At 34.7% G+C, this 26135-nt stretch overlaps 1 protein-coding gene across 2 annotated transcripts in view; it reads left to right on the top strand.

The window, feature by feature from the left end:
• ME1 (malic enzyme 1) overlaps positions 1-26135 on the top strand; it is a 186059-nt gene that overhangs the window by 106074 nt on the left and 53850 nt on the right. For both annotated transcript variants that reach the window (XM_063097422.1, XM_063097421.1), the window contains exon 7: positions 19815-19924. In XM_063097422.1, coding sequence (XP_062953492.1) covers positions 19815-19924 — 110 coding nt within the window. The remainder of the gene's footprint in view (positions 1-19814; positions 19925-26135) is intronic.

Raw genomic sequence — 26135 nt, 5'->3', positions numbered from 1 at the left:
TGAAATTTTCATGTGGGGTCCCTAGTTACATTTTCTTTGTTACTCCTTAGCCTAGCCACAACTTCTCTTTGTTTGAAATTAAAGTTTTTGGCTTTAATGATACGTATAACTTGTTTTGACTCTGATGATGTATATACCTTTTTTGACTTTTTAATTTTCTTCTCCAAAAAAATGACATCCTTATTTTATTTACTAGCATAGAACAATAATTAACTCTTCCAGGTTTATGATCTTTATTATAAACTGTTTAGCAACTTAAAACTTCTCTTATGCTGTTTTGATAGTTGCACGTGTACAGTTTTCTCAGTATTCTTTTCAGCTTTTTGGGGCTGTGAAAAGGTATTTTCTAGTTAAATAAGAATGGGAACTTCCACATATTATGTATCCCCTTCTCAGAGATTATCAGTTTACAGTACCATGTTAGGGTTCTGGGTACTAAATGCTGAGTGAAGAAACCTGTTTTGTTTTGCTTCATGTTTCCCAAAACATTTTGTCAAGATTTCTGTTTTTGCAAAATCTGTTAATGTACTATAGCACACAGTTCTGAGAATCCCCGTTTCTTAGGCCTTTCTAATCAGTAAAGGATATACAGATTACTTTGGCCAGAGGACAGAGGAAAGTGTAAGAATTAAGTAGGATTTGTTCTGTGTAAATATTGAGCTTTTTATAAATTATTTCGAGGAGATTTTAGGAAGAAGAGGGATTTTGAAGTATAGGAGATCATTTAACCAGAACTCTAGGACCTGGTCTGTTCTGGAATCAAGCAACTATAAAAAGAAAAGGAATTAGGAGTGGTGATTTAGAACATGTAGCATGTAAAAGTAGATATGGTCTGTTAAGAAATATATTTTTAAAATGTGTATGTCTTACAGAATCAAATAGGAATTTATTATGCAAATCAATTGAAGTGTAGTAATATCACTTACATTATTTATGAGATGGTACAGGTCTTCTTCTCTTCCCACCACTTGCTCCACATCATTTTTTGATGCTCTATCGTGTTTTTTCTGTTCATCAGGTGGATTAAAAATGAGGTATCTGATATATTTTGTACAAGTGCATTACAGAGATCTGTATACCCAGAACTCTGGGTCTATATTTCATTTGGGGTTTTGAAATAATACAGATGTTATTTTTCTAGCTATGGAGAAATACAGAATTTTGGAATGAGACAAAATTTATTTTAAGAAGTTAATGGAGACTTTTATAATTACCTACATGTTCCAGAAGTTTACATTTCATCAAACTCCTTGTTTAAAAACTGAAGATAGGGGCTAGAATCTCATTACAATAAATTTGTTTTGGTCATTCTTGAAGATTTAATGCTCTTCCAAATTCTAATTAACCTGGTCTCCAAGGACAAGAGTACAAGCAGAATGCAGAATGCATTAGTTACTGAGCTTCTTTCCTGATCTTTCTTCATAGATAGATTCATTTTGGCCTGTAATTATTCTAAATTTTAGAAAATTATTGGTGAGCAAAGGGGGGAACAGGTGGGTATATCTGAGAAACCAATTTCAGGGGAAAAAGCCAATTTAGAAAAGAAAACTGGCTTCATTTTGACTTATGCATTGTTTTAGGAAAATTTTATGTTATTGTTTGACTAGTTCTTAATACCTCCCCTAAAGTAAACTATTAGAACAGTCTCAAGATTTGTAGACAATGAAATCCAAATGTATGCTATACTTTATGATAGAAAAGCTTTTAATCAAAGCCTTCCAAGAATGTTTCTCAAATTTTATTATTCCTTAATGTTATCTGCATATATGAAGGTACTCCAAAAAGTTCATGGAAAGATTCATATTATCTTTCAGTTCTGTTTTTCCACGAACTTTTTGAAGTACCGTCATACAATTTATTAAAAGAAAAAAAAAATCAAAACACAAATGATAGAGGAACAAGATTTAGAATATAAATTAAAGTTAATGACTGAAAGGTAATCAGATTGGTATTATCACTGAGTATTTAATTTGAGACCATACCATCTTACCCACATCCTATAGTAACACCTATCTAAATATACACACAAATCTCAGGAAAGGACCAATAAATATTCCCAGTCATTGTTTACTCTGTCATGATTTCACACACCACCAAGCTTGATCATAACTCCTGTGATAAATAGCAAAATTACACTGGGCAAACAATAATATTTATTGAAGTCTTGTTATGTGCCAGAGTTTATTTCAACAGTTTACATTAACTTAATCCCTCAAACCTGTGAGGTAGGTAATATTATTATTCACATTTTAGGGATGAAGAAACTGAGGTATAGGGAAATTAAATAACCTGTGCAATGTCTAGCGGTAATAAGAAGTAGAGCTGGTATAAAAATCCAAGCATTTTGACAGTAGAGGCTTGAGCTCTAATCAGTTATGATATCAGTTTGAGTTTTCCATGAAGCAGTTACTGAGATGGAATTGTAGTGTCATGCCTCTGAAACACAGACAGGGAAGGAGAAGAATTCAGACCATGATGGCACACCTGGGAAGCAGAAATGGGCAGGAAGAGCCTCAGGCTGTAATATGTATCTGACAGAATTTCAGCCAGTCCAATGTGGAGCTCCCAAGCAAGCAAAGATTGCCTATTAGATGAGTTCCACATTGGTTAGAAATGGCAAGGCCCTAGTACTACTGGTATGTTCAATAATTGGCTAGAGACTCCCTAGGAAATCATGGCTGGGATCGAATGCTGCAGCAGATCTTAAAGGCATTGTGGCAAGAGGCAATTATCTAACTGCACTCCTCCACAAGTTCTTTCTATTTTTTTTTTTAATTTTTAAATTTTGTGTATTTATTTTATTGTAATATAGTTGACTGTACATATCTGTGGGGTACAGAGTTGAATATCAATACCCGTTGTGCAATATGTGAGGCTCAAATCAGGATAATTAGTATATTCAACATTATACAATATAATTGTCTTTCATAGCCCTTTACCTTTCCTTCTTTACCCCCTCCCCTTCCCTCTTTCTCACCTCTGGTAACTTCAGTTCTGTTCTCTCCTTTCGAAAGTTCAACGGATTATTGTGATTGTTGTATCTTTCGTTTTTAAAAATTTGTTTATTTTTAGCTTCCATTTATGAGTGAGGACATGCAGTATTTCTCTTTCTGTGCCTGGCTTATTTTGCTTAACATAATTTTCTCTAAGTTCATCCACATTGCTGTGAATGGCAGTATTTCATTCTTTTTTATGGCAGAGTAGTATTCCATCATGTAAACATACCACATTTTCCTCATCCAGTCGTCCATCAGTGGACATTTAGGTTGGTTCCAACTCTTGGCTATTATAAATAGAACTGCAATAAACACGGGGGTGCATGTATCCCTTCAGCATAATGATTTTCATTCCTTTGGGTATATACCCAGCTGTGGGATTGCTGGATCGTATGGCAGTTCTCTCTGTAGTTGTTTGAGGAACCACTATACAATTTTCCATAATGGCTGCACTAATTTACAGTCCCACCAACAGTGTAGTAAGGTTCCTCTTTCTCTGCATCCTTGCCAGCATTTTTTTGTTCTCTGTCTTTTTGATAATAACCAGTCTTACTGGAGTGAGATGATATCTCAGTGTGATTTTGATTTGCATTTCTCTGATGCTTAGTGATGTTGAGCATTTTTTCATGTGTCCGTTGGCCATTCTTACATCTTCCTTTGAGAAATGCCTATTCAACTCCTTTGCCCATTTTTAAATCAGGTTACTTGTTTTTTGTTTTTTTTTACTGTTAAGATGTTTGAATACTTTGTTTATTCTGGATATTAATCCTTTGTTGAATGCATAGTTTGCAAATATTTTCTCCCACTCTGTAGGTTGTCTTTTTGCTCTGTTAATTCTTTTGCTGTGCGGGAGCTTTTTAGTTTGATATAATCTGATTTGTTTATTTTTTCTTTGTTGCCTGTGCTTTGTGGTCCATATTCATAAAATCTGTCCAGTCTTACTTGCTGAAGTGTTTCTCCTATGTTTTCTTTTAGGATTTTAATATTTTTAGGTCTTAATTTAAGTCTTTAATCCATTTTTATTTGATTTTCATATGTGACAAGAGGTACGGGTCTAGTTTCATTCTTCTTCATATGGATGTCCGTTTTTCCCTGCATCATTTATTGAAGAAGTAGTCTTTTTCCCAGTGTATATTCTTGATGACTTTGTTGAAGATCAGTTGGCTGTAAGTTTGTGGGTTGATTTCTAAGTTCTCTATTCTGTTCCGTTGGTCCAAATGTCTGTTTTTATGCCAGTACCATGTTGTTTTGGTTACTATAACTTTGTAGAATAATTTGAAGTCAGGTAGTGCTATGCCTCTGGCTTTATTTTTTTTTGTTTGGGATTGCTTTGGCTATTTGGGTTCTTTTGTTGTTCCATATTACTGTTAGGGCTGTTTTTACTATTTCTGTGGAAGAATGTCATTGGTATTTTGATGGGGATTGCATGTACTTTCTTGAAGGACATTCTGAGCAGCACATTTCCATGGCTGCCCAGCACTGTTGCTTTGCCTCCCACGATTTGTCACCCCTTTCCCCTGGGTGATGGAGCTGCCAAAGATTATTCAAAGGTCATCTCTTTTGAGCAGTGAGAAGCCTCAAAAAGGGGTTAATCTCCCCCAACCCTCAAGAGTGAGGCATTCCTTCCATTTGGGAAATTAACCACGAATTGGGGTTCTCTTCCTGCATTTATTCTCCAGACCAGCAAGTTACAGGAAGAGACATAGTTTTAACATGTTTAACAATAGAAGCTGGTAACATTCAGTAAAAACAAATCAGACGACATTCTATTAGGCAATTAAGTGATCCACCAACAAAAGCTCGATCTAGCAAACATTCCTTCTCCCTCCAGCAGATTCCCAGTAACTTTACATATCAATCAGTAACTAGTCTGTCCTCGAACCAGCAACCTTGCTGTGTTACAACTCTTTATCTTACCACAGAGACTAAATAGCCTGGGGAAATTTTCCTGTTTTTTTGTAAGGTCGATATTTGAAACTACAAGGCTTTGGAAAACCAGGCCCTGTGAAGTGCATTTGCTTTATGCATATTCCACACAGCACCATACTCCCATTTCATAAATACGAAATACCATTTCACATCCATCAGACTGGCAAAAATGTTTATTTCTGACAATGCCAAATGTTTGAGAGGCTGTGGATGAATATTTACAGTGTTTGTTGGAGTGTAAATTCATAAAACACTTTAGCAAAATAGTTAAGATAATCATAATTTACTATACAACATTTGTACCCCAGAGAAACTGGTTCATAAGGAAATGTACAGAAGCTTTTATAGCAGCATTGGTTATAGTAATGAAAAATTGGAAGCAATCTTAGTGTCCATCAACAGGAGAATGGATAAATAATTTGTGCCATATTTATAGCATGTAATACTTTACAGTATATAAAGATTGAATGAACTAGTGCTTCATGTGTCCACATGGATATGTGTAAGAATCATATAATTGAGGATAAAACTGCAAAGGATACATTTCAATCCACTCAGTCTGAGCTCTTAATAATGGCACCATAGTCATTCCAGCAGAATTCAGTAAAAATAGTATACAGAAGAAAAAAAATCACTTTAAATAAACCAGAAATTTAAATATGAGATTATCTTTAGGCAGTGGAATTCTACGTGGTAGTTCTTTATATCCATTTCTCAAATATCATGAGTGTGTATTGTGTTATAATTTTAAAATAAAATAAACTTTTTTAAAGGAAAATTATAATTTAAAAAGACCAAATTCATATTCCTCTTGTGGATTAGTGAGTAAAATAAAAGATTTTCTACTGTCCAAAAAAGAATCAGATATCATTCAACATTCATTGGATTTGTATATTATCCATTATCCATGTATATAGAGAGTTTAAAAGAAATGCCATATTTGTTTTTGGGTATATACATTTGTAGTAAATGTGTACCATGTATGAAATGATAAATTTAGGAGAATGATTACCTGAGGTAAATGGGATCGAAGTGGGGCAGAGGGAATTTCAAGTGATGTGTGCCTTTTTTTGGTCTGAAATAGATATGGCATAATGTTAATATTTCACAAAATTGGGTGGGGAGTACATGGATGCCAGTTAATATTATTCTGTAATGATTTTCTATGACTAAAATATTCCATCAAAATCTAATCTCTATTGATAGAAAACAGATCAGTGACGTTCTAGTCACTAGTGTTGAACTTTGGATTGTGCAACAAGAGAACTTTTGAGGATGTTGTGAATATTCTATATCTTTCTTGTAAACGTGGTTACATAGTATGCATTTATCAAAACCAATCTAATTGTACACTTAAAATGGGTGCTTTTTATTGTATGTAAATAGTATGCCATTAAAGTTGATTTTAAAGAAAGCAAGGCACAGAAAGTGTCTTACCCTGAAGTAAAAATTTATAGTATGTCATTGTTTTTCTAGGTGATTTCATAAATTTTGTTATATATTTTTTGGTATTTAGATTTTCCAAGCATTTTCTTTGTTTTCTTTTTTCTAAAGAGTATTATACTTTTTGGTAGTTTTATTACTCAGTGTAAACAATTATAGAATATGGAAAAAAGAAGAATGTGGCACATGAATGGGTCACTTAGGCTGTTTAGTGAGGATAATGTTGACACTATTGTCTTACTATAAAAGATGATCAAATATCATATATCTGTGTTTCTATTCCCCTAATATTCTTGAATGGATTATCAATGGTGAAATACACCACATATGCACAATATTTGTGTGTATATATAAAGATATGAGAAATTGATTCACTATTTCTCATGACTTTATTTTATCAGTCCACTAGTGCTCAGAAGTGAGAATGAAATTCTAATACTCTTGCCAACATGAATTGTAATTATCTTTTCAGAGGCTATTTATATTTCTTGTACAATTATGGAAAACAGTTGGACCAAAATATTTCTGTCTAGAAAATGCAGTTTATACATCTTGCCATGTATGCCTCATTAACAGTCATAGTTTTATCAGGTAATTAGAGTCTAAGCCCATTGGATTGTTAAATGTTCATAATTGTATTGTTTTAGGCACAGAAATTACTTCTGTTGTATTATGTTTTTCAGTGACATGAATATGATTATTAGTTTATAAATGATAAATTATCAAATGTCCACACACACCTATTTAGTAAATTTAGTAATCTATCAAAAATCCCTCTTCCTAAAACATAAACTACCTGGAAGATAACTTTGTTAATCAGATTTTGGAAATGTGTCAATTTGGCAGAGACAGAGATGAATTCTTGAAAACTGAGGCTGAAATATAAGCATGCTTATTGATTGAAAAAAGTACCAGAGCTGTTAAAAAATTGCTTAATGAAAAGGGAAGTCAAAACAATTTGTTCCTAAGAATTATTAAGAATTAAGCAGGGACTCTGCCAATGGAATTTTAATTTTAGTATGTTGGATTAAATTACTTCAACTAATTGTTAAACTGTTTTAAGGTTGGGGGGAGGCACTGTCATGGAGGTAAATGTACATCTACAGGTGCCAATAGAAATAATCTTAGAGCAGTTTGGGCTTAAATATCTTTACTATCACTGGAACATATGATGGCTTAGTTCATGAGGCCCCCAATATATGAGAAGAAAAGAGCTTATTTATAAAACAGGGAATATGGTATTTTGGCATTTTCGTTAGTATTACTAGTATTACTAACAAAAATACTATTAATTTGGAATTATAAATAGACATAAGTCAGGACACATTATTGTTAGGTGAATGCTAGTTATGGAAGATGGTTAATGTTCAAACTTTGACATTGGTCCAGATGATTGTGCCAGAGAGGCCAGATTTGTAATTTACATTGGATTTATGCTTTGAGCTGTTTCTAAATGTATAGTTCTCAGACTTTTCTTGAAAAATATGTATAGATTTTCATTACTCTGTTGCTTAAGAGTGGGTATTGTCTTTCAAAGTTTTTATTTTAAGTAGTTGTATACATGCAAAATCATTTTTCATTTTTACTTGATTTTGAGGTTTTACTGTAAAATAGTGATTGGTTTTTTTTAAGACATAGATCTGAGTGAGTTATCTCTTTCCAGGTGGCACTCTGGAACTCTTTATAGTGATTACTGCTAATGTTCACAGTACTTTTGGAATGTCTCTTTGAAGATTATCTTTAGAACCTATAGCAATTTTTGTCAAGTGTTGCAATGTTGGCATTTTAAGAACAATCCTTTGGCTGACTGATTATCTCAGTTAGGTAGAGTGTGGTGCTGCTAACATCAAGGTCCAGGGGTTGATCCCTGTACCAGCCAGCAAAAGCAAAACAAAAAAAATCCTTTGAGGCTGATATTGATTCTTGAGAACAGTCAGAATTAGAATATTGATCCAAGTCAGTATTTAGATCCAGTTCTTATTCACAAATATTTGTTCAAATCTGTTATTGCTAGTTAAGAAAAAGGGAAGAAAACTACATATAAGATATAACTATAAAGCACTGAAAATGATTTTAAACTAACCTTCAAACTGGTTAAGCAGTTACAGCATTATTAGATAAATATTCAGTCTGAAAGTGGCCACTCTGAAGAATAACGTTAATGTTCACTTGAGTATAAAAATTCTGATAAATTTCTCTGAAAATAGTTTGCATTTTTATAGTCTGAAATAAAATAGAAGATATTTTCCTACATTAAAAAAAGTCTACTGTATCATAAGTGCCATTGTACTTGGCTTTTCTCCCAGGTGGCAATACTCCCTAGCATATCTGCTCCTGTAACCTTGGGTGTTATTTAACCTTCCTGGACATTACTTATTGTTAAATGGTCTCCAAGGACTTTTCTAGCTCTAAAATTTTATGACTCTGATACTTTGCAGCAAAATAATATAATTCTCTTTGCTGCTCAAAACTTGTATTTTGTGGAAGTTGCTGACTTTTAGAAACAAACAGTTTGATTTAGACTAAATGGAGGAGACACAGACAGATTTAGTGATTGAAACTACAGAAGTAAATGACATAATTGAGGTTGGGGATGAGGTATTTACTGGAACATGCATTTGAAGAGACCTTTAATTCTCTATGATAAGTTTGTAGATGAAGTTTATAAAAGCATTTTCTAAGTTTCTGCTTCCTTTATATGAAGGCATTCTAGGCATGAGGAATGGTACAGACTAGAAATGGCAGATCAAAATATAATGGCATGTTCAAACACAGATCAATAGTTTAGAGCCTAAGCTGCTCTGAGAATTTGAGGCTGTACCCCTGCTGCCCTCAACTCATAGAGAAGAGACCAGGATGTTCCCCTTTTCATATGCATATCTCCTAAAACTCCACATTTGCAATTGCTCAGATGGCCTCTGGACATAATTAGAAAATTTTGCTTCACGTTGTTTTACTTGGTTGCCTATTAAAATGTAATAATTAAAAATATATAATATAAAAAAACATATTGTCTGTTTCCATATAATATATTTTCATATATTCTTCCACATAATTCATGCTTTTTCCTGCTTCATGTTTCATGCTTCATTTCCCTAAACCAAACTCTCAACACTCTCCTCCCTCTTAAACCTTTCCACTGTGCCTTTGGAAATCCACTCCTTAACGACAGACTGACTCCCTTACATCCTCACTTCCTCACTGGATATTCCCTTTACCTCCTTGCTTTACTGAAAAATGACTCTCATTTAAAGACCTCCACTTTATCTGCAGTGCTTTCAAATAGTAGTTCTTATTGGTCCACATAATGCTTCAGGGTTGGAAGATTAGATCAGTGTCTTCTCCCTTCAGTCCCTTGCAGACTGTTAATACTCCATCATTATATAAGCCTCCACACATACTTATTTGATGCTTATGGCAGTTAGGTTTATCATATTTCTATCTCCTCCCAGTTTCTTAGCTACTCTCCTTGATTCTTTTCCCTGTTTTCAAAGTCTTCCTCATGTATGTGGATGATCTTTTCTATATGCTGGCCTTGCTTGTTCTTAAGATCTTCATTTCTAATGGCCTTTAATACCACACCATTTTTATGACTGTGTCACGAGCCTTACTTTCACCTGGAGCTACTCTAAATCTGAAATACTGAAATCATACATCCTAATTTCTTATGACAACTTTCTTTGCTTGCTTATCTCTAAAGTAGCTCAAAAGCAGCATATTCAAAGCTGAACTCATGATCTTCCTTATCAGACCTCCTCTTCTTGAGGTTTTCTGTCTTTTTATACATATCCCATAATCTACCAAGTTGCCCAAGCCCGAAACTGAGAATTCCTCCTTGATTTCTTCTTCCTCATCATCTACTTCTCTTCATCTGATATTGTCAGTTTTATCTCCTAAATATTTTTCGAATCCATCTGCTTTTCTGTCTCCATTCTCATTTCCAGATACAAGCCTAGAGTTTAGCAGCAGCCTTCTAAGTAAACTTCTTGCATCTAGTTTTGTCTGTTTCTAATATGAGGCTACTTCAAAAAGTTCATGGAAAGATTTATATTATCTTTTAATCCTATTTTCCATGAACTTTTTGAAGTACCCTTGTACATTCTTTATCCTGATCACACAGAGTTTGTCTAAAATGCAAATTTATCATTTCATATTCCTGCTTAATCTCCTACTTTTAGGATCAAGTATAACCCCTTAATACAGATTAAAAGCCCTGCATAATCTGGCCTTGTTTACCTCTCTAGCCTTAATCCTTTCCTCTTTTCTTTTCAAACCCTGTGCTTGTCATATTTAATTTATTTTAGTTCCTGGAATATGCCATGGATTTATTTAACTCTAAGCCTTTGAACATGTTTCCTCTGCCTCAAAAATTCTTTCCCTTCCTTGTAAACTTGGCAAACTCCTCCTAGCTCTTCAGGCTTTATCAACCTCTAGAAAGCCTTTCCTAATCCCCTTAATTCTGGATAGGTGCCCCTGACCTGTGTCTTAGTACTCTGAATTTTCTCTGTTATAGCACTTACCACAAAGCTCTGTGAGGGCAGAATTGTGTCAACAGCACTTAGAGCAATTTCTGACCCATAGTAGGTGCTTGTTATATTATTTGATAAATGAATAAATAAGGGAAGGATAAATAAAGAAGGATAAAGTTTCTTTTTGAGAATAGCAGTAGATAAGTTTAAATGAGATCTTATTACATAGGACCTGCTTTAAAATAGCATGATTACATTTTATTATTGTACAGATTGATTTTAGTGGGGGAAGAAAACAAAAAGTATGGAGACTCATCAGGAGATTGTGGTACTATTGCCAGCATGTGGTCCAAAGACTCTGCACTTTAATTGAGGCACTCAGAATAGAAAGCACAACAATTAATATGAAGAGTGTATCAGAAAAAGGCATAACAGAACTTGAATGGAAGGCAAAATAGAAAACGATTACAGTGTTTTGACATTGGTGAGTACCAGTGATGAAAATAAAGAAGTTTGCATAATAAGATTTGTGAGAGAAAAAGTCCAGAATTTCCAGGAGTTTTATATTTATATAAAGAATTAAAATCACAAGGGAAAAGATTTTATCTGTTTTGGAGATATGGAAGAATATTTTAATGCTTTTTGGTAAAGTATAGTAATAGCAATTTTAGTTATAAATGCAGCTTTTAGAGTTTGTTGATTTTTAAGGAACTCACAATTTCTTAGGCTTAGCTGTTTTTTTGAGAAGCAGACAACCCCCAAACAAAATGATTCCATTTTGCTTGTGACTCATTGTTTGTCTTTGAAGTAAATGAACTGTGGTTTTTTATACTATGCTTTTACAGAAATAAATACTGAATAAGAACGGTTGACAGTATATAAAAATATTATCTCAAACATTTATTTCTTATTCTAAAGGAAAAAAGATTCATAATATAACATTTCTCCAAGTCCTTGCTATCATTTCATAACATAGAGTTGGAATTTATTTGAAAGATCAGCAGCAGAGATGTAAATTTAGAAGTCACCTGTGTAAAAGGTGATTGCTGAATCGTTAAGAACAGATAAACTTAATGAGGGGATGAGCGTTCATGGGAAAAAGAATAGTTGATTACTGCTGAATCTTTATAATATTCACTGTCCCAAAGAATAATTGTCAGTAAAATATAATAGAAGGAATGATAAGAGAAGTGAAAGGAATGTCTAAATATTACAAAATAATACAGAAGTAAAGTAATAGGAACTGGAGCCTTATTGCAATGAATTAACAAAAAGGCGTACACTTCTCTGTTCTTTTTTTTTTTTTTTTTTTTTTTGTCTTTTTCGTGACCGGCACTCAGCCAGTGAGTGCACCGGCCATTCCCATATAGGATCCGAACCAGCGGTGGGAGCGTCGCCGCGCCGCACCCTCCCAAGTGCGCCACGGGCTCGGCCCAACACTTCTCTGTTCTTAATTCTTATCTACAGGGAAGAATTGAATTTGAATGGTCCTTGGCCAGAGAGAAGTTGAGTCAACTTCAAATTACTTATGTTAGTGTTCAAGACTATTCCTAATCTGAAATTCAGTGACCAATATTGGTCTTCTGAAGTTTTTTAAACTGATGTTCTTATTGATCCCCAGTACAAACTTTGAGACTTCTATGATTTTTTCTTTACCCTACCTACTCTTTCCCATATTTGAATTGTACCATGGTCCCAATTTAAGCCTCACCTAATTCATGTTGTCTTTCCTAAATGCTTTGGTGATATCTTTGTGTGCCACTAATTTTGCTTTTAATCTGAACCTCCTTTAAGTTTTTCCCTGGTATCCTTTGTCTGCCTAATGAGATTGCTTCCCAATGAGCATTTCAAAGGCATGGTCTGTTTTTCCTGTTTGCCACTCAATTCTTTGAGCATCCTTATGCCTCAGTACATTATCAAAAATGAGTAATTTGGATACATTATCTCTAAGGTACTCATCAGAGCTAAAGTGCTCTGGATCTTGAATGCTACATGGTGCCATGTATGTAATAAATCCTAAAAAACAAAAACAAAAACACAACATTTTATTTTCCTGTGTCTCTCAGGAAAAATTAAAACATGCTTAGGAGACTTGGTTATGGTGAGTTCTTGATAGTTTAATCAAAGAAAGGCTAATGTTTTCACTAACTATGTATAATAAAAGTACTTTGTATGCTGAATGCATACTAATGCTATCTCACTAGTTTCATGATAAAATTAGAACTCCCTTTTTTATCAGTGCAGTCTTTTTAATTCTAAATACTGCATCTGGTTCATTTTATTGACTTGATCACTATGTTGGTGCTCTGTGGAAGCCAGTATATGTAGTAGTTAAAAGCATGGGCCCAGTGGTTCAGTCCAGACTTTACATTAGCATAGTCCTTTACATTCACCCATGGTCCTTAATCTTGCTGAGCTCTAGTTTCTTCATTGGGAAAATGAATAATAACAGTACCTTCCTCATTGGACTGTTGAAAGAATTAAATGAGATAATCCCTATAAAGAATGGAGCATAGTGCCTGGCACTTAGTAAGTGCTAGATATCTTGATTAGTCACTCTAATAAGGTATTTGTCAGATTTAACAATGCCACAGGAGCAACATGTCTGGCTTTTACATGTTAATTTTATGGATGGTATTTGTTAACTTTTAAAACCATTTACACCCACCATTTTATGTGATATTTGATCATAAAATAGTAGGTTCTTTTCATAGTTATGTAGAATTGACTTGGCTAACTTCTGAGTGTTCTACACTTGTAATTTCATAGTGACAAAGCTAGTTCAAACCGGAACAAAATATCCCTTACGTGGCCTTTTTTTTTTTTTTTTTTTTTTTATGATGCAAGATGCTTGTATCACAAAATGAATTCAGAATGCCTCTCTCTAAATTTTTAGGAGTCAAGTCAAAGTTAACTACCTGGTAGAGAAAAGTCTTGAAATTAAAACTGATATGTAGTATTCAGGGGATAATTCTAAAATAAACTTTTGTAAATGATAAGGTATCCTGTACACCATTTTACTAACTATGCCTATTCCCAGATCTCACTTAGGAAACATTATAAATTTATAGCCTGACCACATGCGTCCTAAACACTAAAGGCAAACCATATTGTGGGGATTTCATTTTAACCACAGAGAAATTGTAACAAGCCCAAAACCCCAAAGCTAAGTAAGTAGTAGATCCAGGAATAGAATTGAGAAGGCTCTGATTCCTCCTCACATACTGAGACCACAAGGTTCTGCTCCTTCTGAACATAATGATAGATCATCTAATGCTGGTGGACCACCAGTGTATGACACATTAGAAGCAAACCATATGAGGGCACTCTCCAAAGGCGTACAATCTTTGCTTTCTAAAGGCCTACAGAGAAACTAAAGAAGTAGGAAGTTGTCATTACAAGCACCAGATGATTATCGACTAATATTTGTGTTTGGGGTTCTTAGTTGCTACCACAAAGTTTGCTTCTCTCCTAAAGTTATATAAAAAGCAATAATTTATAACCATAGACATTTTTTCACCAGTTCTTAGTAAGATTTTTATAATTTTTAATAAAGTTAGCTAAAGAGTTTCCTTGGAAGATGAAGAATGGTATCATATATATAAGGACATGAAAACTTTCGTGTTCCTTTCAAGAATTTCCCTCACTCCCCTGTTTCAGTTTTAAATTTTTGCTTCTTTTTGACGTTAACTGACTTTTAGACACCGAAATGATTGTTTAAATTTTTTTTTTCTTCAATACTGTTGTTGTTTGAGGAATGAATTTGCCAACCTTCTCATTCTATCATGCTATGAGTAGCCTTATCTATCATTATCATTTTATCTGGATAAAAATTGCTTGTATAAGGGTACTTGAAAAAGTTCATGGAAAAATAGAATTTAAAGATAATACAAGACTGGACAGTTAGCTCAACTGGTTAGAGTGTGGTGCTATAAGACCAAGATCAAGGGTTTAGATCCCCTTATAGGTCAGCTGCTGAAGAAAAAAGTTTTAAAAAGATAATACAAATTATCCGTTAACTTTTTGAAGTACCCTCATATTTTCCTACATTATACCATTTTATTACATCACAGACCTTTTTAAATGGGATTTTTTTTTTCTTCTGAAGTACAACTTTCAGAAGTTCCTTTAGTAAATGTCTTTTGGTTTTTATTTATCTAACGATGTCTTTGTTTTAACCTTATTCTTGATTACTCTTGAAGAATTGTTTTGCTACATGTACTATCTAAAATGACTATTATTTTCCCTTAGGCCTTTGAGGATATTATTTCACTGTCTATGGCTTCTGCTGTTATTCTTAAATAATAAAAAAATACCTAGTGATTATAGAGTACAGTACTTATGTGTCAATCATTATATTTGAGCACTTAGATTTATCCGTTCGTTTAATCTTGATTACAACCTTATGATAAAATGTAATTATTATTCTCATCTTTTCTGATGGGAAAACAGAAGCATAGAACAGTTAAGGATACATAGGAAGTGAAGAGGACAAGATTTCGTCCCAGGAGCTCTGACTCCACAGTATTAAACCACGACCACAGTCAAACAAATACTTAAAAAGAATAAAAGATGACTAGCGGTACAAAATATTAAAGTTATTAGAAAACTATAGTAATTAAAATATGGAGGCATTTTTTTCTGGATAGACAGATTAATAGACTAATCATACTGTTCGACTGTCATTACCAAGCAATACCAACATGGTATGTCTGTGTTCCTTTTCCTCACTTATACGATGAGGATAATGATAGTACTTCCTTCATAGAACAGTTGTGAAGAATAAATGGGTATGTGTATATAGATATCCTATAAAGCGAAAAAATATTTGTTTTCATTAACAGTAGTAGAATAAAATAGAAAAGCACAGAAACAGACCCTACTGTATATCAGAATATAATATATTATTACAGGGCCGACCCCGTGGCTTACTCGGGAGAGTGCGGCGCTGGGAGCACAGCGATGCTCCCGCCGCGGGTTCGGATCCTATATAGGGATGGCCGGTTTGCTCACTGGCTGGGCGTGGTCACAAAAAAGGACAAAAAAAAAAAAAATTATTACAGGGGAAGAGAGGAAGGGATGGACTGTTAAATAAATGGTGCTGGTATAGTTGGGTGAATTATGTAGAAAACAGAAATGTTTATCTACGTATTTTTTTTAATCTATGGCCTAACAGTAAAAGTAATACCAGATTTAGATGTTAACTATTTTTGTAAATCCATGATACCATTAAAAGGAAAGTTTGATTAATGCTTAAATAAATGTATGTGGACAACATTGCTAAAAGCTTACCATCAAAAGCAGAAACATAAATAAAAAGATCAAAAAATCTGACTACATAAAAATTTAAAATGCCCTGGGTAAAAATGAGTAGGAATACTGTCTAAATGACTAATGACATAGTATACTGCATTAGGAAAACTATTTCCAACATATATAACAGAATGTACTATTCTTAATATATAAAGAGCTCTTATGAAATAATAAAGAAAAGGATTATAATAATAGAAAAATGAACTAAAAATATATAATCCTTCAGAAAGAATTACAAGTGGCCAATAGACATACAAAAAGATGCCAAGCTTCTTTTAATAAGCTTAAGAAGATTATTAAATAAACTTAAGTTTCTTTTAATAAAAAAATTTCAGTATCAGTTACTTGTGAATTTTATGGTGATTTTTAAAAAGTCCATCAATGGCAAATATTTAATAATAATAATAATAATAAATGACTGTAATGGAAGAAAAATAACAGACTTACAAAGTTTTTTGTTGGATCATAAGATCATCTGCATTGTGATATCAGGGGGTGGAGGGATGGTGGTTTGAGAATGTCCTTGAATTATTGGCACAATGTTGACAAGAAGTGAGAAATGAGGGGAGGATTTAGCACCCTCTCCTCTGAGAGCTTTGTCATTAGGGGGAAGAAAGATAATTAACCATGGCTTTGGTTTTGTCATGGTCAGGGGAGGTGGTTTTAAAATCAAGGAGTCTTGAGAATTCTTGGAGACAGGAAAGGACCAGTGTAGAGGGAGAACTTGAAGCTGTTAGTATAGAGAGGTAAAGCTGATGCAGTAAAGTCCGTGGACAGATTATAAACAAAGAAGCAAGAATGTTTCTCACAAGCAGATGAAGAAAAGAGAAGTACAAATATTTTTTAATGTGGTGGAGAGCTGAGAAGGTTAAATTGTTGACTCAGGCATTGATCTCAGGTAGTGACTGGTCAGGGATTAAGTGCTTGGGAGACAAGGAGAGTAAAGAAAGGTTTGTAAAAGCTGCTGCTATGGTCTGAATGTTTGTGTCCCTCTAAAATTCATATGTTGAAACTGAATTCCTCAGTGTGATAGTATTAAGAGACAAGGTCTCTTGGAACATGATTATCATGAGTGTGCCACTCTCATGGTTGGGATTAGTGCCCTTATAAAAGAGACTGAAGGGAGCTCACTTGTTCCTGTTGCCATGTGAGAATGCAGCAAGAAGGTGCTGTCTATGAGACAAGGGTCCTCACTAGACACACAGTCTACTGGCACCTTTAGCTTGGACTTCCAGCCTCCAGAACTGTGAGCAATAAATTTCTATTTATAAATTGCCTAATCTAAGGTATTTTGTTGCAGCAGCCTGAACAGACTAAGACAGCTGCTTTGATAACCATGTTTGGACCAGTATTAGACGAAAACAAATATTGCAGGACTTGATTGAGATTGTGGCTAAAATTTGATAGCATGGATTTATGTTCTGTCTTAGTGGAGAGAGGGAGATATTCAGAGTAAGGAAGAACAAAGGGACAGGGGAATCTAGGGAGATGGCCAGTGGACTGCTGTAAGATAATTGTCTTTAGCATATAGAGATGAAGCTAGAACAAGTGAATTAGGAGTAATGGAAGGGCCAGAATGAAGATCTGGCCTTATCTTTTTTAAAAAAATTTTTATTAATATTAGTTTTTACATTCTATGATGTTGTTGTAGAGCAGTTGGGAGGGAGAGGGAGAGGAAAAAGGGGAAGGAAATGGGATGGAAGAAGGAGGGAGGAGGAGGAGGGGTGGGATTTGAGGCCTGTGGCACCCCCCATATTCCCACAGGGGAGACCTGTGGGCTTCCAGTGGTGGCTAGGTTATTGCCAGGCTGGGTGCACATGTCAAGGGGGTGTGGCAATAGCCCTTGCCCCCACAACCCAGCTCAGGAACCTGGGGCCCTTCTTGCTGTGGCTTGCTGGTCATCACTGGGCTGGTTGAGTGTGAGAGGGGTGTGGCCGATACCCCCAGCCCACCCCCACCTGCTGCTGCCCTGGCTCAGGAGAGCTTGGGGTGCCTCTTGTAGTGGCTCGGTGGTGATCACTGGGCTGGTTGCTTGTGCAGGGGAGGGGGGTGTAAGGGCATGGACGAGACCTTCAGCCCCATCCTCGGGACTGGTTGCTGGTGTCGGGGTTCATGGCTGAGGCCCCTGGCCCTCCCCGCTTTCTGACTTGGTAGCCCAGGGGACTTCAGGTCCTTCTAGGTGTTATAGGTGTTCATTGGTGAAATGAGACTTTTACTAGTTATCAAACTTTGTCTCTGGTTGTGGGTACTTTGTTTTTTCTTTCAGTTCTGTGTTGGATTATTTTCTGTTCCTACCACTCAAACTCTGCACTGGAACTAATTTGTTGTCCTTTGCTTACTTCTAAAATGGGGGAATTCCCTGTGGGGACCATACTTGAGTTAATGCGGTTGAGCTAATTGCTGCTTTGCTGCTGATTCCCTAGGGAAGGCTTTTTGTGCAGCTCAGGTTTTAATGGTTGACTTTATAGGTACTTCGGGATCTGGTGAAATCTGGTGCACCTGGGGTGTATAGAAACACTGGTCTGGGCCTGAGTCTTTTCATCAGACTGCACCCCTTGCAATTCTTTATTCCCAACCAGTCTCCTCTGAGTGGTCCTGCATTGATTGGGGAGCAGATCAGCTGTCCTTGCTGTGCCCGAGTGTTCCCCCTGTGGGCCTGTCTCCCCCACCACCCGTGCTCCAAACACTTCCCATGGGACTGGCTGTGTGCCGGTCCCTTGTGATGACTCACTAGCCTCTGAGTGGCTCCTTTTTTTCAGTTGTTGTGGCTCCTCGGTCCTACATGGGTCCACGGAAACCCTGTTGGTGGTACTGCTGGCCTGGGAGCCACCAATGCCCTCTTCTCCCCTTGGACCACCAAGAAACTTCATCTGAAGGGCACAGATGCTGCTTTTGCTGGCTCCTGCTCTGCGCACTCAGCAGCTCCAGCTATAAAGTGGCTGTGGCAAGAAATGGTCAGAGCAGTTTTTTCTTTCTTTCGTTGTGGCTTCTCCCACCTTCATGCACTCTGTAGGTCTCTCCTTCTCTTCCCCTGAGCTCTAGCGGCCCCAACTTGGCCTTCTATTCCACCATCTTGACCAGAGCCTGACCTTATAGTTTACTACACCCTTACATATACCACTACATTATAGCCAAATAGGGGTTTTTGCTATTTTTTAAAACAAATTTTTCCTTCTTTCTTCTGACTTTAGTCATTTTGCTTCTGCTGTCCTCAGCTTGTAAAATCCTACATCTCTACTTTTGAAATAATAACTGTCTGTTACAACTCAGTTCATTGTTTCTTGGTCTGTGACCCCAGCTAGAAAGGATGTGTCCTCTGAACTCCTATAATTGCTTGTTTATATGCCACTTTTATATTACTTTTCATTTATTTCAAATTATTTTTGTTTCTACTAGAAATTTCTGTTTTAAATTCCTTGACGATAGGGGCTATATTTTGGTCATTTTGTATAATTTCACAGTGCCAACACAATGCCTTTTCTGTGATAAACATGCAGTAAATATTTGCTGAACAGATATTGCATTACATATTTATACCAAATAGCAAAATAAGACCTTTAAAAGAAAATCCTTTGCCTTTTCTATGGGGTAATTTTAAAGGTTTGTTTTTAAATATTGTTTCATTAGCCTCTTCTAATGTGATTAGTGTGTTTTTGTCCTATAGGTATGGTATGAATTGCCTCATTCAGTTTGAAGATTTTGCCAATATGAATGCATTTCATCTCCTCAGCAAGTATCGAAACCAGTATTGCACATTCAATGATGATATTCAAGGTAATAAAAGAAAAAGTAATAAAATTTTCATTTTGTATAGATCAACAACATGTCTGAAATTAGATCATAATTTTATAATGACTCAAATTCAATAAATATATCCTAAGTACCTATTGAATGCCAGGACTTATGCTTGATGATTTCACAATTTTTTTTCTCATTTAATTTTGTATATTTGGCTTATTTTTATTTATTCATTTTTTAATTTTAACTTCTCAATATACAATATAGTTGATTTTCGTGTCCCTTTACCCATCCCTCTTTTCTCCTTCCCCCATCATAATTATATCTGTTCACTTGTCTTAACAAGTTCAAAGAATTGTGATTGTTGTGTCTTCTTCCTCCCTGCTTTTATATTTATTTATTTATTTATTTTAGCTCCCACAAATAAGTGAGAGCATGTGGTATTTCTCTCTGTGCCTGACTTGTTTCATATAATATAATTTTCTCTAAGTCTATCCATGTTGCTGTGAATGGTAGTATTTCATTCTTTTTATAGCAGAGTAGTATTCCATTGTGTAGATATACCACAGTTTCCTTATCCACTCATCTGATGATGGACATTTTGGCTGGTTCCAACTCTTGGCTATTGTAAATACTGCTGCAGTAAACATGGGAGTACAGGTGCTCCATCAGCATGATGATTTCCATTCCTCTGTGTATATTCCCAGTAGTGGAATAGCTGGGTCATATGGTAGATCTATCTGTAATTGTTTGAGGAAACTCCATACCATTTTCCAAAAGGCTGCACCATTTTGCAGTCCCACCAACAGTGTATGAGAGTTCCTTTTCTTCACAACCTTGCCAGCATTTATCATGCTCAGTCTTTTGGATATTAGCCATCCTGACTGGAGTGAAATGGTATCTCAGAGTGGTTTTGATTTGCATTTCCCGAATGCTGAGTGATGTTGAGCATTTTTCATGTGTCTGTTGGCCATTCATATATCTTCCTTTGAGAAATGCCTATTCAGCTCCTTCACCCATTTTTTAATTGGGTTATTTATTTATTTTTTTGCTGTGAAGTTGTTTGAGTTCCTTGTATATTCTGGATATTAATCCTTTGTCAGATGTATATTTTGCCAATATTTTCTTCCACTCTGTTAGTTGTCTTTTCACTCTATTGGTTGTTTCTGTTGCTTTGCAAAGCTTTTTAGTTTAATGTAATCACATTTATTTATTTTTGCTTGGTTGCCTGTGCTTTGGGGGTTGTGTTCATGAAGTCTATACCCACTCCTACTTCCTGGAATGTTTCCCTTATGTTTTCTTTAAGGAGTTTTATTGTTTAAGGATGTATATTTAATTCTGTAATCCATTTTGAGTTTATTTTGGTATATGGTGAGAGGTATGGGTCTAGTTTCATTCTCCTATATATGAATGTCTTGTTTTCCCATCACCATCTGCTGAAGAGGCAGTCTCTTCCCCAGTGTGTGGATTTGGTGTGTTTGTCAAAGATCAGATGGCTTAGGTGTATGGGTCGCTTTCTGAATTCTCTGTTCTATTCCATTGATCTGTGTGTCTGTTTTTATGCCAGTCCCATGCTATTTTTGTTATTGTAGCTTTGGAATATATTTTAAATTCAGGTAGTGTTATGCCTCCAGCTGTATTTTTTTTTGCTCAGGGTTGTTTTGGCTATTTGTGTTCTTTTGTTATTCCGTATAAATTTCTGGATAGTTTTTTCCATTTCTGAGAAAATGTCATTGGACGTTTGGTGGGGATTGCATTGAATCTGTAGATCACTTTGGGTAATATGGACATTTTCTCAATGTTAATTCTTCCAATCCAAGAGCATGGGATATCTTTCCATCTTCTTGTGTCCTCATTAATTTCTCTTAACAGTGGTTTGTAGTTCTCTTTGTAGTGATTTTTTGCATCCTTGGTTAGCTTTATTCCTAAGTATCTTATTTTTTTGGTGGCTATAGAAAATGGACTAGCTTTCTTGATGTCTTTTTATGTTTGCTCACTGTTGGAGTATAGAAATGCTACTGATTTTTCTATGTTGATTTTGTATCCTGCAACTTTGCTGAAATCATTTATCAATTCCAAGAGTGTTTTTGTACCTTTAGGCTGTTCAATATATAGTATCAATACATAGGATATCAATATATAGGATGCTACAAAAATGCTTTGTAGATCAGTGTCTTTATGTCACTTATCAATTCATTTTGCAGTGATCTAAGATAGCCATCAGCAAACTGTTGAACAAACCCATATTTTCCTTTCTTTAATGTTCCACATCTTTTGATTTTGTGTGTCTCAGAAATGGTCACATAGAAGTTAAAGACCAATATTGTGTAATTTTGAATTATTATGGAGAGTTAATAGAAGTCAGAGTTCAGTTTAAGAAAAAAAAATGCTGAAATCTATAGCAGAGTATTCCCCCAGCATGTCACCACGATGGAGACATTAAATAACTAGTTTTTTCCCCCAATATATGCTCCTGTTCCCTTTGTCAGATATCAGTGGGCTATAAATATGTGATTTTATTTCTGGGTTCTCTATTCTGTTCCATTGGCATAAGTGTCTGCTTTTAATGGGAAAACTGGACATCCATATATAAATGAATGAAACTAGACCCATACCTCTTGCCACATACCAAAATCAACTCAAAATGGATTAAAGACTTATACATAAGACCCCAAACTATAAAACCACTAAAAGAAGACATAGTGGAACTACTTCAGGAAGTAGGAGTGGGCAAAGACTTTATAACCACAACCCCAAAAGCACAGGTAACAAAAGAAAAAATAAAGTGGGATTATATCAAACTAAAAAGCTTCTGCATAGCAGAAGAAACAGTTAACAGAGCAAAAAGTCAATCTACAGAATGGGAGAAAATATTCATAAACTGTGCATACAACAAGAGATTAATATCCAGAATATACAAGAAACTCAAACAACTTAACAGTAAAAAAACAAGTAACACCATTAAAAAATGGGCAAAGGAGCTGAATAAACATTTTGAAAGGAAGATATACAAATGGCGAACAGACACCTGAAAAAATGCTCATCATCACTAAGCATCAGGGGAATGCAAATCAAAATCACATTGAGATACCATTTCACTCTAGTTAGACTGGCCCTTATCAAAAAGAATAACAAATGCTGGAGAGGATGTGGAGAAAGGAGAACCTTCCTATACTGTTGGTGGGATTGTAAATTAGTACAGCCATTATGGAAAACGGTATGGAGGTTCCTCAAACAACTCAGGTAGAACTGCCATATGATCCAGCAATCCCATTGCTGGGTGTATGCCCAAAGGAATGGAAATCATCATCCTGAAGGGATGCCTGCACTCCCCTGTTTATCACAGTTCTATTTACAATAACCAAGAGTTGGAACCAACCTAAATGTCCATTGATGGATGACTGGGTAAGGAAATATGTGATTTATATACAAAATGGAATACTATTTTGCCATAAAAAGGAGTGAAATTCTGCCATTTGCAGCAAAATGGATGAACTTAGAAAAAATTATGTTAAGTGAAATAAGCCTGGCACAGGAAGAGAAATACTGCATGTCCTCACTCATAAGTGGAAGCTAAAAAAAAATTAGCAAAAAAAGAAAGAAAGATACAACAGTTATAATAATTCATTGAAATTTCAAAAGGAGAGAACAAAACTGAGGCCACCAAAGGTGGGGAAGAGGAAAGGGGGAAGAGGGGTAGCGAGAAATTGGTAAAAGGTCACACAAATTGATTACATTATGTAATGATAAATATACTAATTAAAAAAATGAAATAATAAATAACTAGTTTTTCACTCCAACTAATCTGGCCTACATTATAATCTGCATACATATAGTCTGTTTATTTCCACATAGGAATTTTAGAGTATTACTGCTTTAGGAAACCAAACGCTACGTTTGGGGAAAATGTGTCTAATATCTGACTAGAGAAAATCTTTTGGCAAGTTATTGGGGTTCTGACTAGAAATGACCAAACCATTTTCATTTCTCCACACCAAAATTGTGTCCTTATGACGCATTTTCTCCATGTTTCTTTTTTACCTCTTTAATCTTATGTTTTTACCATTATGCCCACAGATATAATACTTACCCCACTGTGGGCACAGAAATTGTATTCCAGTGCCAATGAAAATAACTTATGTAACCATTACAGCTTTACCATGACCATGTAAATAAATGTTTTTACACCAGACTCTTATGGGGACTTTTCTTCTTTTTTTAAAAGACAAATATGTTATAAAGATATTTTATGGAAAGTATTTGGTTAAAGAAAAAATTCTTAAAATTCTACTATATTAGTAATCTAAAATAATCATAAGTGACATAGATTTTGGTTCAAAATTCATTTTAGACCTTAATGCATTCTAAGTATAAATTATTTTTAACTGGAAAAATGTACAAATTAAATCGATCAAGAAATTGGACATTTAATTATTAATCTAAAGACCATTAGAATTCAGCAAATTCAGATTGAAAGAATAAGGTGTCAACTTCTGGTCATTTAAAATCAGCTACAAAAAGAGATTTTTTTTCTCATAGTATCCTCTTTTGAATGGCTATTCTGTTACATGACAATCTAAATATTGCATATTGAAAATATCACCATAATGTACTAGTTTGATTTGTTAGGATTTAAAAAAAAAATCCACTTATACCTAATACTTTGTTAATAGAAAAGATCAAAATCAGACATGGTAGAACAGACATTTATAAAAGAGGGACCACCACTGGCCTATGAACATGTTTTTAAAGTTTAACCTTACAATTAAGTTTTAAAAAGCAAATTAAACAGCAAATAAGAAACTGATTTTCTTTATCAAGCTGGGAAACATTTGTGTTATAATCCCAACTGTTAATGATGCTTTTAGAAAATAAACACTCTCATACATTGATGGAATATAAATTGGTCAGACTCTTGGAGAGTTTGTATGTGTCACAATCCTTAAAAACATGCACATTTTCGATTCAATAATTCTACTTTTAGAAATTTATCATGAAGAAATAAAGGTGTGTAAAACAAATGCACAATGATATTTATTGCAATGCTATTTTTAATAGCAAAAAATCAGAAGCCTTCTATATATCCAAAGATGGAGGTTTGGTTAAATAAATTATCGTATATCCATAGTATGGAATATTATAACTATACAAAATTTTTAAAAATATATTTTTGAGGGCTGATTCCGTGGTGCACTCAGATCCCACCGCGGGTTCGGATCCTATATAGGGATGGCCGGTGCGCTCACTGGCTGAGCGCGGTGCGGCTGGTCACGAAAAGACCAAAAAATATATATATATATTATTGACATGGTAAGATAGTCACAAGATTTTTTGAGATAAAAAGCACGTTAAAATAGCATGAAAGGAGGTATTTTTTGTAAATTAGAATTTTCTTGAATATGCATATATCAGTAAGAGACAAAAATTTGTAAGAATATGTATCAGAAGGTTGAAAATGTAATTATACCTAGTGGGATTATAGGTGATTTTTTTAGTCTTTGTTTATCTGGGTTTTAACTATTTAATGCATTTGCTACAATGAACATGTATTTATGAATACAGTTTTCAGTGTAAAAAGATCAGGCATGACACAATTGTTGAGCCACAACATCAAAAATACCTAAAGTGTAATCTTTCATTAGCAAGATTATTGCTTCCATTAGTATTCTTTTCAAAGTGGTATCATTGTTAGTTTATGTGGTAATTTGGTATTTGCTATCACCTCATATCAGTGGCATTCTTTATTTTGTCACCACTTTTTTGACACTGCTTATTTGACAAAATATTACATATAACTTATGATAGCAGAAATAAGTTATACACAGAAAGAAAATAGTATTCTGATCATACTTCTTCCTCTTACCCATAGATTTTTCTGAGTTAATAATCACTTGATTTAACACTTACAATTAATATTCCAAAACACTTTTTTAATGCGTAAATTCCATAATTGCACATGTAAAAAATTTCCAGATTTCTTTGTACAAAAATGCAAGAAACTATCTTAGACTATTTTGTAATATTAGAATTTTTTTTGTCAAATATTTATTAGAATAAAGCAGTACATAAATTAGAATGTAGAAATATTTTGTTGAATATTTTTATTACAAAATGATTTAATCTAACTTTATTAATAATGAAGCACTACCACTTTGGGAAAGCTCCTCAGAGTTGGAAGATAGCTGCTTTTCCTGTAACTTCAACCTCTTTCTCTCTACTGTTTTCTTCCCCTTAGCCTATAACCATG

This window comes from Cynocephalus volans, chromosome 5, assembly GCF_027409185.1.
Source record: "Cynocephalus volans isolate mCynVol1 chromosome 5, mCynVol1.pri, whole genome shotgun sequence".
Classification (NCBI taxonomy): Eukaryota; Metazoa; Chordata; class Mammalia; order Dermoptera; family Cynocephalidae; genus Cynocephalus; species Cynocephalus volans.
The sequence above is the reverse complement of the archived record's forward strand: the minus strand, read 5'-3'. Positions and strand labels throughout refer to the sequence as shown.